This window comes from Chenopodium quinoa, unplaced genomic scaffold, assembly GCF_001683475.1.
Source record: "Chenopodium quinoa cultivar QQ74 unplaced genomic scaffold, ASM168347v1, whole genome shotgun sequence".
NCBI lineage: Eukaryota > Viridiplantae > Streptophyta > Magnoliopsida > Caryophyllales > Amaranthaceae > Chenopodium > Chenopodium quinoa.
In genome coordinates this window covers 174,315-191,964 of record NW_018743285.1, presented here as the reverse complement: position 1 = coordinate 191,964, position 17,650 = coordinate 174,315, and the positions used below count along the sequence as shown (strand labels likewise).

Here is a 17,650-nt window from a genome sequence, read left to right as displayed (position 1 = left end):
GAAAAACATTTGTAAACAAGAGACTCGTAGATCAGACGACCTCTAGAAAGTACACGGCTAATACCTCGTGTACCCCAACCCCTGTTTGTCATTACTCTAGATGTGCACAAATCCAGAGTTTTATTGCTCATCCATATTGCACTTTACGAGATTAACAAGTTTAAAATTGGTGATGACTCAAGTGCAAAACAATACAACCAATCATACATCAATCATTCAAATTCAAATTTCCAATTCAATTATTGATTAATTAGCGACAAACAATATTTAGTATTGAATCCTTTAACTACCTCGGTGTATAAACATCTTAAGTGCATAAGGCATCTCAAATCCTCGACCTCGTCTTATAAGACTTTAATTCTCCCTTTACCCATTCCAATTCATAAACATGAACGAGTAATAAGATAATTCATTCCACATATCTACGTACCTTTGCCTCTAAGCTCATCTTGCATATTAATGCATAAATAATACTTACAAGATAAATTAATACGCAATCCGATCCTCATACATGAAACAAAACCAATCATCACATTATTCACCAATCAAACTTACTACCATATAATTCCAACCAATCCACAAGTTTCCTAACATGATTCTAAGGTTTTCCAAGTCCTTAAACATGCTTCTAAAGTCAAGGTTTTCGTATCCTTGTACGTACCTTGAGTAAACGAGTTGGTTGGCCACTTTAGGAATTAGAAATCACCTTCTACAAAGTCCACTCCTAAACCAAACAATAATAATTCAATTAATACCCAAGCAATATAATTTACAGCAATACTAATTTACTTTAAAACCCCTTAAACCATTGAAATAATGCTTTTAAATTACTCACAATAGTCAAAGTTAATAATTCAATAGTTCAAGTATAAGTTTATATGTTAAAATCATGAAAATATCGCTTATAACATTAAATTCCAGCAACTTTAAAGTAAGGATTATAATCTGAAAATTTAGTTTAAGATTATAAAACAACCTCATAAACATCTCTACTTGAAATAATCAATTAATAGTAGGTTAGTATGTTAAAAGCCTAAAAATCCATCATAAAACCATGATTTAAAACCTTTAAAACCAAGATTAAAAATCTAAAAATTTAATTTAATAGTAAAAGGAATGAATACAACAATCTAAACTTGAAATTTATAATTAGAATTCAATTAGTTTCATAAAAACTCAATCAAACCTTCAAAATTCAATTAAACAACACTTAAAAACCTTCCTTTTTGCTAGAATTAAAAGTTTATATATTATTCTTAAAATTTCCTACATAAAAACATTAAAATACATACTTATTCACAAAATTACAACAAGTTTAAAGCTTTATAAAAATCTGAAAATTTATTTTAAACATTAAACCTTCGTTAAAAATCAAAAACTGCCCGAAAACCATATTTAAAGGCTGATTTTGGCCACGAGAGGGTAGTGAGTTTTGATTAAAACGTTGTTTACACACGAAAAACACTATTTTTTTTTGTAAAAATCGGACGAGTTAGAATCTAAACGTGATTAAAAATAAATTAAAAACGAAGATCATAAGTTGATTACGGAAAACTGAAAATTTGTTTTTATGCTTAATTAATCATTATAAATTCAATAGGAACAAAAGCCCCAAATTAATTGATCATTAGAACCCTAAAATCCCAATTTAACTAAATTAAAACCCTAGGTTTAAAATTACAAAATCTGAAAATTAAAACAACAATTATAATCTGAAATTATTAATTTAAAACATCAAAAACATGATTTTGATATTAAATAAACTAATTTCAAGCAATAAAAACCAAAACCCAAAATTCAATTACATAAGCTTTATGAAAATAATAAGAAAAAGGAAGAAAATAAAACTAACCTTTTTGTGTGGGGAAAATTTGGGGATTCATGGGGTATTTATAGGAGAAAATTGTAGGATAGAGTTGAGCCTTATGAAAATAATGGGCCAATTAAATAAACAAATGGGTTAGACTTTGTTTTTATAATAAGGGATTGTAGGATATAGGTTGATAAAATAATTTAGCCTAAAATAATTTTTAACCCAAATTAATAATTTGAAAATTAAATTCTGGAAAAATACAAATAAATATTATAAATAAAATAAAATTTCATTTATAAAAAATAAAAATACGGGGGATTACAACTCGTGCATCCAACTTTTAATAATACTGGCTTTGTCTTATTATTTGCAACAAAGGAATTTTATATGTCTCGCAAATGAAACCCTTACGACCAAAAAATCAACCAAAATTGAACACAAAGCTTTGATACACATTAGCTTAAAAGATAAAATTATGTTGAACTTCATGGTATTAGAAATCCATATCAACCTAATGGAATCAGTTTCACTAACATCAAAATTGGCAAATATGGATTGTTGAAAATTATGATGATACGGCGAGTTCTTGCTCAATTGGTAAGTCCAAGATTCTTCAGTCAAGATTTGGAGCTTTTGATCTTCTTCTTTGCCGGTGCTTCAGCAATATATGCTTGAGGGGTTAAGATTTGGAGCTTTTGATCTTCTTTGCCTATGCTTCAGCGATATATGCTTGAGGGGTCAAGATTTGGAGCTTTTGATCTTCTTCTTTGCAGGTGCTTCAGCGATATATGCTTGAGGATCCACGTGGTTGGCAGATTTCTGCTTTTTAAATTCTTTTGATTTTTGCTGCAGAATTATGCAACCCCAATTTAACAAACCAGCCAAGTATAGCAAAGCAATATTTAAAAAGGATGAAATCGCTCTGCTCAATTACCTTCAATGATAGTGCCATGGAACTAACATCACCTTTACCATCTGTTGCACTATTATGCCCTTGCATTACAAGTTCCTGTAATGTAATAGCACATGGTGTCAAAATTCTAGCAAATAACTTTAATGATTACCACTGAAAAGTTGAACATCTCAAACCTCAGGTGGAATAAATGCAGCTTCTCTTTTTCGTTTGTTTTCAGTTGTCTTCTCGGCCTGCTTCTCCTCCTTCTCCTGCCGCATCTTTGTTGACTTCTTTTCCTCACTCCAGAAGTACTCTCCAGTTTCCAGTTGTTGGTCAATCTACAGGGTATACTTGTTAATATTGCTCACAAGAACAAAAAAGGTGTCCAAACATAACAATTTCAACATCAACCACAAATGTGTTTCTTAAATCAGCCATCCATCCATATAAGTTTACCCCATTATTTACAAGCTAGAAACTCCCACACCAGATAGATAAGATTTACAAGGACTGTAGTTCTCACCTTACTAGGCTGCTGTGGAGGGGGGAATGGTGTATAAGGTTTCTTCTCCTTACCCTTGCCTTTCTTTTTCTGAACATTCTTCCTGAAGTTCAAGAAAAAAATTAGATGACACACAGATATATAATGCTTTTTAAAATACAAACATAAATTTCAATCCAAATAGTCATACTTCTTGAACTGTGGCAAAAACCTTTCCCAGTTCTCAGTTGCAAGGGCGGGATCCTTGGCAAGTTCCCTCTTCATCATGAGAATCTGTCAATGAAATTGAACAACAGAGTGAGTAATTGAGTATATAACTTCAATGACAAGTGTATATGCCCAAATCCCAAGAGCAAATGCCTTCATTCAACAATGTTGGCTTCAATTTTTCAGCAGCCAGTGAGCAATATTACCTCTGTCGTTGAGAAACAGAGAAATACCAACAAGCAACAAAAAACCTCCTCCCTCCACCACCCCCCCCACCCCCCCACCCCCCCCCCCCCCCCTTTTTTTTTTTTCAAAACCCAGATCCTGTTTGAGGCAGAGCTGCTGTAAGTCTACAACACCCAGCAAAAAGAGAAGCGGATGAGTATTGTGTACCTTGATATGATATATTGGATGCATTTTATTCTGTATGCAGTCTTCTACAATTCTCCGCACTTGTTTCAATCCTTTAAAAGATCCCATGGCTGCAACTGTGTTTCCCTGCATAAATGGCAAGAAGAGCAAAAAGGGATCGACAATTTATAAGAATGATCTTTAAAAAAAAAAAAAAAAAAAAAAAAAAAAAGGGGCCAGTCCTAATAATCCCAACTTTGCAGTAAAATATAATCATATTTTGGGGGTATCTGAACTCTGGTGAACACAGCCTCACCCTCCTAAAAAAAAGAATTTGGGGCAAGGGCTGCAGGAATGTTTCAGTAATGGAATCTCTGGGAAAATAATAGAAAATTATTTTTGATGGTAAATTAACACTTTTACTTTTGGATATACAGCCACACCAAAGTCACAATTACTTAAAAGAGGACTGGTACTCCTAAAAAATGCTCTGAAAAGAAAGGATCTCCAACATTAACAAGAAGTTCTTGATGCATACCTGAACAAGGATGTAGCAGCCTGTTAAGATTTCAAGTGCCTGCATACAGTACAAAACAATAAGCCAAGGAACTAAGTGCATGTTCCCAACGATCCACCTACCAACTTCATATCCGAAATCCCTACAAAGCTTTGTCAACCTCAGGGGAGGATTCCTTTTTTTTTTCTTAAAAAAAAAAGTGTGTGTGCGTTTGGGGTGGGGTGGGGGGATAATGGAATAAAGTTTGAGCTATTCTTTTGGCCATCAGTCCAGCATAGCACAAAACTTCCTACAAGATCCGCACAGTTCACTTCTCTCACTTTCTCAAAAGCAGAACTCCATAATAAGATTAATATTACAAACCTTCAAGGTAGAATTATTGGGACCTAGAAGATGTTGTCTCCTTTTGACAAAGCGTGCCTACAATTAGCAAAACAAACCAATCAAGATCCTTCCAAAGAAATGTATCCATCGTACACATAAAGCCACAGACTATCACTTTTGGACAGAGAATCAGACATGAAACGAAATATGCACATAAGGACATGGGTTGGTTGTGAGTTACTAGCAATATAACCTGAGCTTAAACACATGCAAATAAAGACTTCAAGAAGGAACAGTTTCATGAGATAACCGTAGGGAGAAATTATTTCCTATTTGAACATTTTTGTTTTTCTTGCTCAAAGGAGAAATTGTATTGAGTATGTATTAGTGTATGTACAATATAATCCTTTCTTCACCCCCATCCCATCGTCTATTTCTCTTCCTCTTTCTTTTACATGTTTTACATCACACAAACAATGTCCGGGTGAAGACATAACTCTATCCACACATAATTAAAAAAAAAAAAGTGTACTAAAAGAATTTATTACTGATTTTCTGACCAAGGTGCTCCACAACTGTAGCCAAACAATCCTGGCAGAAAGTACTGCTTCAGGAATGGTTAAAGTGTGCAGTTCTGCAGGACGCATCACTAAAGTTGCTCTGATTAGATGGGGTTCTTTTGCAAGTGGGAGCTCATCTTTATTAATAGTTCCTTTTGTTAATATGGAACTAGGGAGTTAAGCTGATTTAGAATGGCTTTCAAGAATTCAAGTTATGACTAGTAACTAAGCCTATTTTCTTTTCAACTGAAATAACGTTTTATGATCTAAATTTTTTAAGGTCCGATGTCCTGGTCGGTAAATTTGTGGTCTGGTCTGATCTTATCTCTTGGTTTGACTGTCATGTAGGAACAAAATCCATCTAATTGTGTATGTTCTAAATATCTAATTTTCATAATATGAAGTTCTAGAAATTTGGCAATAAGAAAACACAATTAAGAGTTGGCCATAAATTTTCTGGTTTAATATTTTTTTTTGGACTGATTCTAATAAAAACTACGAATAAGTTCTAAAAAAGTGAACAGAACATACCCTCCTGCCCCAATCTTGTAGTTACAGACAGAAATAAATCACATTTATAGTCTTTACAAATCAATTCTCAATCTCTAAGAGCTACATCAAAAAAATACTTCACCAAATTCACCTTAAGTAAAGTTTTGACTTGGCCAAGACATTATATGCTGTTAAAAACTGTTCCCCGGCGGACAGTGCCTGAGTATGTATTTGACAAACCTTCAACCAAAATAAGGGAAGGATATCAAGATCAACCAGTTCGGATAAAAAAAGGCTGAGCCTCGCAACCTTGAGCAAGGTACAAGGAGAGAGCAAAAAAAGGATAAAATGGAGCATGGCTTTTGATGGATACTAATGTGTTTTAGGACTTTCAACATTTAAGGACACAGCTGAAACACCACAACTCAAACTGCCCTTCTTTTCTTCAGTTCAGCAAGTTCTAGTAAAATTGCTGAAACTAGTCCTAACTGAGAAACTTGATTTGCCTAAGAATTTAAAATTTTGTCTAACACACTGAGTCTTCTTCAGTTCCCTGGAAAAGTTTCCGTTCTCACTAACAGTTGAATTAAGTGATTGCACCCATAAGATCAAGAATCGGAAAGCTTAAAAAGACACTCATGGTATAATCTGCATATCCTAAATTCTTCCAAAAGGTAGAAGCCTGCTATGATAGTTAGCCTATCAGTTGTTTGGCTCAGTTATGAGATCCAAGAGTTGGACATGGGAAATTCTGACTTCATAGGCACCGGGACACAAGTGTGTCCAATACAGGATATAGACTTGAGGGTACGACAATGTGATAAACTAAATCAGGCCACCTGTGCTCATAAGTACTCTTGGCAGTGGCCAGCAAAAGATGAGACAAAAGAAAGAAACACTAGGTGGAGCACAATCTGGGAAATGGGTAGAGGAAGACAAAGAGGTTGGTATTACTTATGAACAATTGTAATCATATACAAGAGGTGTGAAGAAATTTGAAAAATATATTGGGAGAGAAGATCAAAAGAGAACCTCTAAACAGTTCTCATCTTTGTAATTAATACCAAGCTTTATGCTTTTATCAGTTGAATTGACCATTTGCCTTAAATTCTCTAGAGCATTACAGGATGTTTGACTACTAGTCTACTACTTTCTAAGGAAAGTGGCACCATATACAGTGTCAACCTAAGGTTAGTCTTATAAGATTTGAGTTTTCGAGCATAGCTTTCTACCAGGAGTTTTCTACTCTTAAACTTTTTGCTTAGGCTCTGAAATTCCTAAACCAACTGAAAACACACAAGTATAACATTTAAGGGGCTAATCATAGCTATATCTTCAATTTTGTTTGTCAAATGATTATGAATGATAGAAAAGCAACTAAATTATACATGCATCAAAAGTAAGGAGCATAAATTGACAATTTGTAGAAAAAACATTCCACCAATGACAAATATTGCGAAAATAGTAAAAACAATTTCAGCAGAATGAACCACACCTTATTTCTCACAAGATTACCAATCTTGATAATGTCACATTGCATTTCGTCATCGAGTATCTTGATTGCCTGAAATCAACACATAAGAGAACCATATCAAAGTGCACCAAAAACTACAATTAAAAACAGGAATGGAGGTTTCCATACAAATGAGGATGGCCTGATCAGACAAGTGTTGCATAAGCATTCAAACAGAATCTTAATTGTGGGGAGATGATACTAGCAAAATAAGGATTAACTACAAACAGAGCTAAAGACATACCTGAGGTGCCGGAACACTTCTTGACAAAAGTTTAATAAGGTCCCTTGATTTCACTATAATGTATGGATCTCTGGTCTTTCTAGTTGTTGAAACAGTCATGGTACCTTCAACCTGCACAAAAAGAAAGAGATAGATAAACAGTTACTCCCTTTGTCAATAAATGTTCCTTCCCACTTATATGGGTGGCCCAATTGTTTTTCATATATCTTTTGTGGGTTAAAAAACCTCCCCATTTCATTCCCCCAAACACCCTTAACACATTAATTCCCCTCTATCCCCTAGAACATACTCCTGAAATATTACTTTAACAATAGACATCAAGAATCAAAAGACAAGATCCTAGAAAATCTGCAAGAAGAGAGTGCAGATAGATAGAGTTATATAATCATCCAAGTCAAGCTATGCCCACTTAATGAGACCATTATCTACACTCTTAGTCAACTCTCTAGTAATTTCACAATCTAAGAAAGCTCCAGAATATGAATTATTGGATATTCTTCACAAGCAGAATATCTTCATGCGTGATGCTATAGCAATCAATGAGTATCCTAAAAAAAGAGGCATTAAACTTGATCCCATCATGTGTTGGGGCTTACACTTTTCCAAAATCCAGATGTTAAGCTACTTTGGTCTATATACCCAAGTGAAAACTTCCATTACACTGCATGAATGGATAACAGGAACCATAACTTCTGTATTCAATAACCTAAATGAGGATAAGTGGAGATTTAGCTGAGGTAAACCTTTCAGTAGTATGAACTTGAATATAATAACAAACATGTATTCACAAGACCCCAAGTAAAACAGCACTGGAAGCAAAAGGTAAGCCTCTACAAAACCCCTGAGGAATTTTTCCTCCCAAGAAATAGATTCTTCTCTTCAGTACACCACCAAGGTGAATGCCCAATAAGCCAACACTATCCTAATTCCCAAAGTGGAGATGGGTGGTTTCTTAGACTCAAATCATCCAACCAGATTGATAGCTGTGTAAAGGATCCACAACCTCGGAATTTCAGCAGCATAACTTAAAGCGTTAGCACTTGGCAATCCTCAACCTTATCAAAGAGCTTATCCAAAAAGGGTTGGTGCAAACTAAAATACCACTGAGACTGTGAGGAGATAATTCAGGTAATCAACAATAGATTGATTCTCAATAATTCAATGGTAAACATTGTCAATGACATCCTTAATCCTAATAGTGCCATTCCTTCATGCGGCATTGGTTAGCCAACCATGACAATTTTGTTACCATCACAAGCATTACATCTGACAATCACAACCATCTAATGATATTTTTTTTTTTAGGAGGGGTGGGGGGGGGGGACTAAGTATAAATCCACCTTAAAAACTATTATCAACGGTCAACAACCACATAAATAAATCCACCTTAAAAAAGTATTATCAATAGTCAACAACCACAGATATATAGTCAATACTCAATATTATTAGTTTGTCAAAAAATCAAATGTAAGCTTGTCCAATTTTGAAGGTGAAAGAGCAAAACCCTACCAAATTAAGCTCACATGAAATACCATGCTCGCGCAATGCAGCCTTTACTGTTGGCCAAACATCTTGGAGGTATTTTTCTGAAAGATATAGAAAAGAAAATTCAGCATTGAATAACTAAACACTATAAGTAATACAAATAAAAAAAAAAGGGGGGAAGAAAGAAAGATGACACCAGCCTGCCAAAGATTAATGCACCAAAAATTAAAGTCATCTCAAAATAATTGGTGGTTTATAGTTCATACTAATCTATAACCCTTCTATAAAAGTTTATAGTTCCAGCACTGTTCAAATAAACCGTATTTATAAGCTACTGTTCAAATGAATAATGCAATGATGCTATTGCCTGCTACAGCCCCTGCCTTTAGTGAAATGATGGTTTATTTTGCCCCTCTCGGTTTTCCTCTAAACCTTTTATTTTGCTTTTGAAGAATCTCATTCAATCTCTCTCCTCACTCTTCTTCTCCCATCTTTTCCACTCTGCACTCTCATCTCCTTCTCCATATTTTGGGAGCTAATAAAGCTGGCTGCACGAGCTGTTCTTCAAGAGCAACCAAGAGTTAATATTTCTTTTTGGCCTTTTCATTGATTATTTTTGCTTACAATTTAATCAATCTGGTGTTATTCTTTGTTTTCGGACATGAGAATTTTTCATTTCTGGTTTTTAATTTCTCTGTTTTTTGTATGTATGATTTATTCTATAGAATTTTTAACATCTCAATTTGATTTTAATTTATTTTCTATAAGTCTAAAAAATTGTTTTTTTTTTCTTTTAATTTCTCTGTTTTCCCACCTCAAATTTCACACTCAATTCTCATAATTTAATCTCAACGGTTCAACGCTCCCCCTCTTTTCAATTCATCTTCCATCTTCTTCCCATTGAATCTATCGAAACAGGGGAGGAGAGAGATCATCAAACAATGTCAAAATCATTCGAAGTATTCATCAGATCAATTGATCAAGGAACAAAAAGAACTCGATTCATCATCTATGATGGATCTGCAATAGCAATTGGATCTCATCAGATTGAATTCACCCAGTTCTAATTTTGTTGAGATGTTATTCTTGTTTTGGATTAATTTAATTACTGTGATTTTTTAGTGTAATGTTGCGATTTTAATCGTGGAATAAGTATAAGTAATTTTCTCTGTTTAATCTGGCCCAATTAATTTCTTCAAAAAAAAAAAAAAAAATTATATCTGGCCCAATTAAAGTAAGCTTTATTAATTGACATTTTTTTGGGTTGAGCTTAGTGGGTTGTGTATAAGCTGTTGGAATCAAGAAGAAGCCGGGTGCGTTTATGTGAGTCTTTGTGTGTTCTTATTGTAGATTAGTTAGTTAATTTGTTTTGAACTTGGTTTAGCAATTACAAAAATAGCTAATTAAGTGTGTGTGCGGTGTTATGTAAGTAGCTGTGTGTTGCCTTTGTAATTTAGTTTGGTAATTTGATGTGATATTAGTGAGTTTTTTTATCTGAAATTTGTGTGGTGCTATTATAACTTAGTTAATTTGAACTGGAATTTGTTAGTTTATTTGATCTGAAATTGGTTAAGCACCTTTTACAAAAGTTTGGTTTGATGTGAAATTGGCTTAGCAACTTTAAAAATTGTTTGTGAAGGTGATTCAGATTATCTTTATTCGGGAATTTGTCAAATAGTTATGTTGCTTAATTTAATTGACAATTTGTGAGGCTGTTATTAAGGTTTCATTGGTTTTTTGGATCTAAATTTAGGTAAAATATAATTCCAATTCCAATTCCAATTAAATTAAATTGAATAACGATGATTAGTAACTTGGTGTAGGCATCACTCTTCTTCTTTGGCTCAAAATATCAGCAATTCTTAGACTGTACGTTACTTTTGAATAGACTGTATCGAGTAGGGTATGGGTTATCAGGTAAAGATGGTGTATATAGATTGTTTTCATATCTATTCTATTGTTTGATATACATACTGTGATTAAAAAAAAAGGTACAAAAAGGCCGTATTTGTACTTTCGCTTACTTGTGTTGTATTGTTTGTAGAGCTGTGACTTAGTCTTGCTTTTACTTTATATTTATTGTTTTGGTAGAATATATAGATTACATATATATAATTGAGTAAGCCCAATTAGAGTATAAAACTAATTAAAGTGGGAAGTCATGACATATATACGTGCAGAGAGAGAACAAATGGATTGTTAATTTAGTGAGGAATCCAGCCTGTTGATGGACTTTTGCGTAAGGTTAGTTGTATTTTGCATTTCTTCATGTGTTTTTTGGGGTTTTGTGTAGTTAATTTAGTGTTCTTATTAAATTTACTCTTCAAATTGAAGGTGTGTTCAAGTTGAGTTTGATTTGGAGTAAGGAGCTGCTTTAGTTGATACTCAAAGTGGTTGTTTTGTGTTTGTGACACATAGCTGGTAAGTTCAAGGTTTGCTTTAGATTGTGCTATTACAGACTTACAGTGAGTAGTTCCTGTTGTTATATGCTTTGTGATAATGAACTTTGGTTATTATCTGCTTATAGACAAGGTCGATTATTGATATCAGATGTGTGTGCTGTTTACTTTAGGCTAATGATTGTTGATATGAGCTATTATGTCACGTGTATGTGATCACTATGGTAGAGGAATTGGTAAAAAAAAATCTTATGGCTGATTCCCATCAGAATTTTGAGATACTTGATCAAAGAACAGAACACCTAGCTTATCAGACCAAGGCTAGATTCGATGTTTTCTCTAAACTAATAATTAACACAAGAAAAAGAAAAAGGATAGTGATGATGAGTTCCAGTGGTGATGAGGGTGAATCAAAGTGCTCAAACCAATTAATAGGGGTATCAAGCTCAATAATTAACAGACCAGAGGACTTTCTTGAGGGGAAGAGGAACCTGAAGAAAATAGGATCAGAAAGCTTTTGAAGAGATGAAGGTGAATGATGAAAGAGCAAGAGGGTTAGCATACCCTTAGGCTTTCTGTACTTTTTCTCTTGCTCTTTGCTCATTTATTGTTATCCTGTAATTTCCATTGTTGTTCTATCTACCAAAGCAGTAATTTCAATAGGATAGACTTGCTCAATTATATTAGGGTCATGGGAAGTGATCCTCCAGAGTTTTAGACTTTTAGTCTGTCAACTTTAAATCTTGTAAAATCGTTATAAAAAAAATTGTAATTTGTTGGTTACAATTTGCCCCTTCTAATATGTCTAATGTTGTTGTTAATGCTCATAGCAACAAATGAATAACAAACTCAACGACTTATTATTACGAAGTATGTAACAATGTTACTCTGTAATTGAAAAAAGATTATTTGAAATTTGCAAAACTGTAGATTAGTGAGTCGTGGTATTAAAAACCGTTTTGTCATTCATTCAATTTATACACGTCTAAATTAGTACCTTTTGAAATATATATTTAGGCAGCCAACTAGATAAGAAATTAAGAATTCATCTTACTCAACTGGTTTAAGCCGTAATAGATCTTTCGTAAGTAAACACAAGACCAACTTATATATGTCATAATGAATTAGATAGCAACTCCTGAAAATAATTTTGCAATAGATATCTCTTATAGTTACTAGAAACATATTGATTAACCTTTAATAAACATAGATGGTAAAATGAAAAAAAACAAAACAAAACAAAAAACAAAAACAAAAATTCACTGGAGAAACAACACCGATAACAAAATTAGTCAAGAAAGTACATTGATAATTTGGGAAACCGCAAATCTTGATAGATGGTAAAACGTCAAAAAATTCACTTGAAAAACAACACCGATAACTTAATCACTCAAGAAAATACATTGATAACTTGCGGGTCCACAACTACTTTATCAAAAGTCACCAATTCATAATAATATTCAGCAATCTATAGTAGAACCAGAATATATGTGACTCAAATCGTTCTTCTACATTAGAATATATCAAAAGTGTCGTCGAATAATTTTGTATCACCATTTTGCATACATCAGACATAGAAAACCTCCCACTAGATTTTTACATAAGATACTTTCAAGAATCAACAGTATGTTAACATTGAACACGGCTTCATCATACGAGACTAACAAGAACAACTTAAATGTCTCATCAAACAATCCTTTATTCCTCAAAGGACGATAATAATAATCATTTCTCAAGGGGTTTTTAGCTTAATAGAGTACATTTTTTCAAGTGGGTTGAAATAGAAATCCCATTTTCTTGGACAGAATGGTTATCATCCTCAAAAGAACAAAAAGAAAAAGTAAAATAAGACTCTAGATGAATAAACAAATATATAAAAGTAGACTCCAAACAAATAGATTAAGACCTTTATCAATGACACTCAAGTTTACTTTGATGTGTATGTATCCACATATAATCAAATCTAATATATATATATATATAAGGGAGTTTTTTCCCGAGATTTTAGAGCGCCACGTAGGATTTTAATTTTTAAAAGATTATTAGAGCACCACATAATTAGTATTTTTAAAATGCTATTTACCAAAGTTAGTGATTGACTATTTTCCTAAGCAATCATTACCGTATGACTTCAAAGCAATAATAGGAAGTATTATACAAGGAACTCTCTTAAATATTATTTGTATACTCTTTTTTGGTCCTCACTTTACACAGCTTTTTCTCCCCACTTTTATTCAATCAATTATCTTGCTATACCCTACTTTCTTTGCGGACATTTCCTTAAGACAATTCCTGTTAGGTGACCCAAAATCATTTTGGGACTAAGGAACTTAGGATATGGCTTCTACCATACTTGGTACACCACACTAGCCATATCAGTCATGGTATCTTACAGACAAATTTGTTGAAACAAAATTGGCTTCAGCACAAATTATCAGCTTGCACAAAGGGCATACTCCATAAATCAATGAAAGCATTGAATCAAAATTTTCTCAGTAACTTCAACTTGTGGTATAAAGTAACATGAAAATATTCCTAGAATAAAACCCAATTAAATTTAAAAATTAGCTTAGTAACTCATTCATACAATTGCACAACAAAATACATAAATAAATAAATTTCAAACCTCGATATTGGGGGAAAATAGTAGAGAAAGAGCTGACATCGAGCAAGCCAGATTCGTTCCAAGAAGGGTCGAATTTTTCAATTTTCCAATGGTCAATACTGGGGTCATCCCATGGCTTGTCCTTGTCGTGTTTACCCTTGTGCTTAGTCAGGCCCTTTTTTCCTACTTGTGCTTCATTTTTAGCATTGTCAACATAATCCGGATTCACTTCCAAAGTTTTGTTTTCTTTATACTCCTAGGTATAGAGAAAAAATAATTAAAGAAAGGAACAAAACACAAAGATATGGAACGTCAAATTTCAAGCAATAACCATTGCATTAGTTTTCTGAATTAATGCAGCTTTCCCTTTTCTCAATCCATCAATTCATCAATATAGTAAGTTGAGTATTGCATTACATTTAATTTTGTATCATGTGTAAACAACATACTACAAATAGTAGAATATCGAAATTAGCATGTTACAATTTACTCCCTACTCCTTAATTACTGCCACAACTTTGCCACACTATCATTGCAAATTCCCAGCTTCGAGATTTATTTTCATATTCAATTATCTTGAAAAATACATAATTTTAGGGATATTTGATTCAATAAGCTCATAATTTTCTTTTCTTTTGGTTATGATGTTTCATAATCTAAGAATTTACGAACCCTAAACTTAAAGCACTGATAATTAAATTAGATTAGATCAAATATAAACCCTAGATTGTGAAATTGATATGATGATAACAACAACAAACAACTTACCTTAGAAGCTGCTTCAATGGGGGATACTAGATACATCAGAGAACGTTGAGTGCCCTTCAATGAAATAACTGAGAGAGGTAGGAATGGAGGCCTTTTAAAAGCCATGACCCGCCATAGTTATAAATTTATAATATGGGTTAGATCCGTCTCATAAATAAATGGGGCGAGTCTTTATATAATTATAGGACAAGGTGGGCTTTATAAGGGTTTTACCGTTTTAACTATTTTTAATTATTTTCACACATCAAAGCTTGTATCAATTATTTGTAATTTTTTTATATATTTTTTTTAAAATAAAAAACACATGAAATTACATTAATTAAGCTGAGTTTACAACAACCAAAAGGATAGTAAAGTAATATAAGTTTGGCATAAGAAGCCCTTACACAATACCAATTACAACCAAAAGGACAGTAAAGTAACATAAGTTTTTCATAAGAAGCCCTTACACAATACCAATTAAGGTCATTAACGACATTTACCTTTAAGCTATTATAACGAGTGAGGACAACGCAAATAAGGTTTACTATCATACATTTAAACATGCGATGAGATTATTGATAGAACGAGGGAAGTTGGTGATGATGTTTGGTGTTGTGAAAGGTATTTTCTAACATACAATCAAAAGTCTATAAATGTTGTTGAAATGACGGAGACAACCCAAAATCAGTATGCCTTACAATGAGGGACCCCAATAATTCAAATGGATAAAATCATCTTAAGATCTTTGCTTCATACATGTCAATCACATTTCTTTGCGATTTGACAAAATCATATCTTATACTCCCTCCGTTCCATAATATAGTTCTTATTGTGCTTTTTTTACGATATTTAGGCATTGTGGCGAGAGACTCCAATGGCCATGTTCTACTTGCTGCAACTCGAAGGGTAAGGGCTTGATGGCAGGTTGAAGTAGCAGAGACAAAGGCTATTGAGGTAGCGCTACGATTGAGGCGCAAGCATGGGTGGACAGATGCCATAATTGAATCTGACTGTCAAGTGGATGTGAACCGACTCACAAGGGGAGCTCCCTATCAGACACAGTTGGACACTATTCTTCATGATGCTATTGTTTTGGGTTCTTCTTTTGCTAACCTCTAGTGGAAGCATGTTAAAGAGAGGGGAATCTAATGGCTTTGAGCAAATCTAGGATAACTATATTCCTTCATAAATTGGCCCTTAGGTATTTATGGACTCTCTTACCATGAATGATTAATTTTGCTCTGCCTTTCAAAAAAAAAAAAAAAAAAAAAAAAAAAAAAAAAAAAAAAAAAAGATATATTTAATGAATGTTATTTTTTTATAGTAATAATTCATATCAAAGTAATCAAAATCGAGATTTCACTTTAAATTGAAAGAGATTTTGATGCGTATGTGTTATTGATGATAGTAGTCGTTTTAGAAGTTTTCTTACAAGTTTTTATTTCTCACATGAGAAGGTTTTTTCTTGTTTTAGGCTTAGAATATTTTAATTTGCAATTTTATTTTGACAATAATTATTTTTACGATATAGGAGAATTCGAGTGAGATGATTTTTAGTGATTGTGACTAATCACCATAATTTTATTTTGGTATGTATGCATGTATGAATTTTTAATACTCGCATAATATCATATTAGGTATTTTATATACTTTGAAAATTGAAGTGACATCATTGTAAGAAGATTATGATTCTTGGATTGTTTGATGACTTTATTTAATGACTTGTTTACAAGGATGATAAGAAGTGATAATTTCATTTTAGCTTGTAAGATATCTTAAGTGTCACTGGAAGAACCCAATTGACTCTTTGAAGAAGTTGAACAGTGTATTTTACTCCCATGAAATCTCACATATTGTTCATGTGTGTTCGAAAGTGGCCATCTATATTTGTAAAACTGAAAATACGTTGCTTGAGTTAACTCTATTAGTTTCAGGATTGTTGAAAAGAATGTGTTAAAAGTTAAGAAGTAATTCTATCAATTTTATACCAATGCTTATTTTTAATCTTGATTTATTAGTGTTAAATTGTATAAATAATAGGGTGATAATATAATTAGTGTCAGACTTTGTTATTGCAATGTAATCCTCTTACATTTTTTGGTGTCTCTAAAATGGATTTTATTTTTATTAAGTATTTTTCTTAAAAATAATTTTATGTTTCTTGTTTTATCATTAATTTGGTATCACACAATAAGTCTTATAATATATTATATATTAAAATTCATTCTAAACTTTATCTTTGATTAAAATTACATTTTTTTTTCTTCTTATAATACGTTTGATACATGATTATCTAAAGCTAAATATTGCTAGTAACCTCTTCGTGTAGATTATTATCCTTTATAAATATTATGCCTAACTTGCACTCTTGCTTTGTATACTGAATATCATGTTGAATCCTGTAAAACTTGATTTTGTGACTCTTTGATATTATTAGAAAGAACTACTTATCTTAGGTGTTAGATGATGATAAGATTCACAAATCTTCAAGAATAATATAATATGAAGATACATATATGTAACACCCTAGAAATTCCTTTCCTTTAAAATATCTGTTTTGCTCTTTTTAAAATACGAAATAGGAAATTCTAAGACATTACCGCCACCGTGAAAACGGTTAAGGAAATCATCAAAGACACACAGCGGAAGACTCTCTTTAAAAACCATTCAAACAAGTCAACTTAAAAAAAAATCAAACCAAACGAAAGTAAAGTCAAACGAAGTCAACCTACAACTTGGAACCGCCCTTATCAAAATTGAAATAAATATTAAAACTTTTGCGTTGGTCTCACAAGCAATATATATGATAATTAAAGCAATAAACCACATCATATCTTCATGGAAACTAAACATGATTCGCTCTTCACTCATGACCATATCATGTATATGCTTCATCACCTAAAAAGCTTCTTTTTACTTTGTCCCCACTACTCGCCATTAGAAATGGGTCGTCGTAGGGCCAAGATAAAGACAAGGCCAAATAAACATACAAA

At 32.8% G+C, this 17,650-nt stretch overlaps 1 protein-coding gene across 1 annotated transcript; it reads right to left on the bottom strand.

Moving 5' to 3' along the window:
• Positions 1–2,131: 2,131 nt before the first annotated feature.
• On the bottom strand, positions 2,132–14,814 carry LOC110735627 (KRR1 small subunit processome component homolog). The gene is made up of 13 exons (XM_021915813.1): positions 14,676–14,814; positions 13,929–14,163; positions 8,928–9,004; positions 7,419–7,529; positions 7,157–7,225; positions 4,649–4,705; positions 4,307–4,345; positions 3,811–3,915; positions 3,401–3,483; positions 3,232–3,313; positions 2,903–3,046; positions 2,748–2,822; positions 2,132–2,659 (listed from the first exon to the last, which is right to left on the bottom strand). Exons 1-13 carry the CDS (start codon positions 14,778–14,780, stop codon positions 2,552–2,554), a joined length of 1,290 nt encoding a protein of 429 aa, XP_021771505.1. The 5' UTR covers positions 14,781–14,814; the 3' UTR covers positions 2,132–2,551.
• Positions 14,815–17,650: the final 2,836 nt, after the last annotated feature.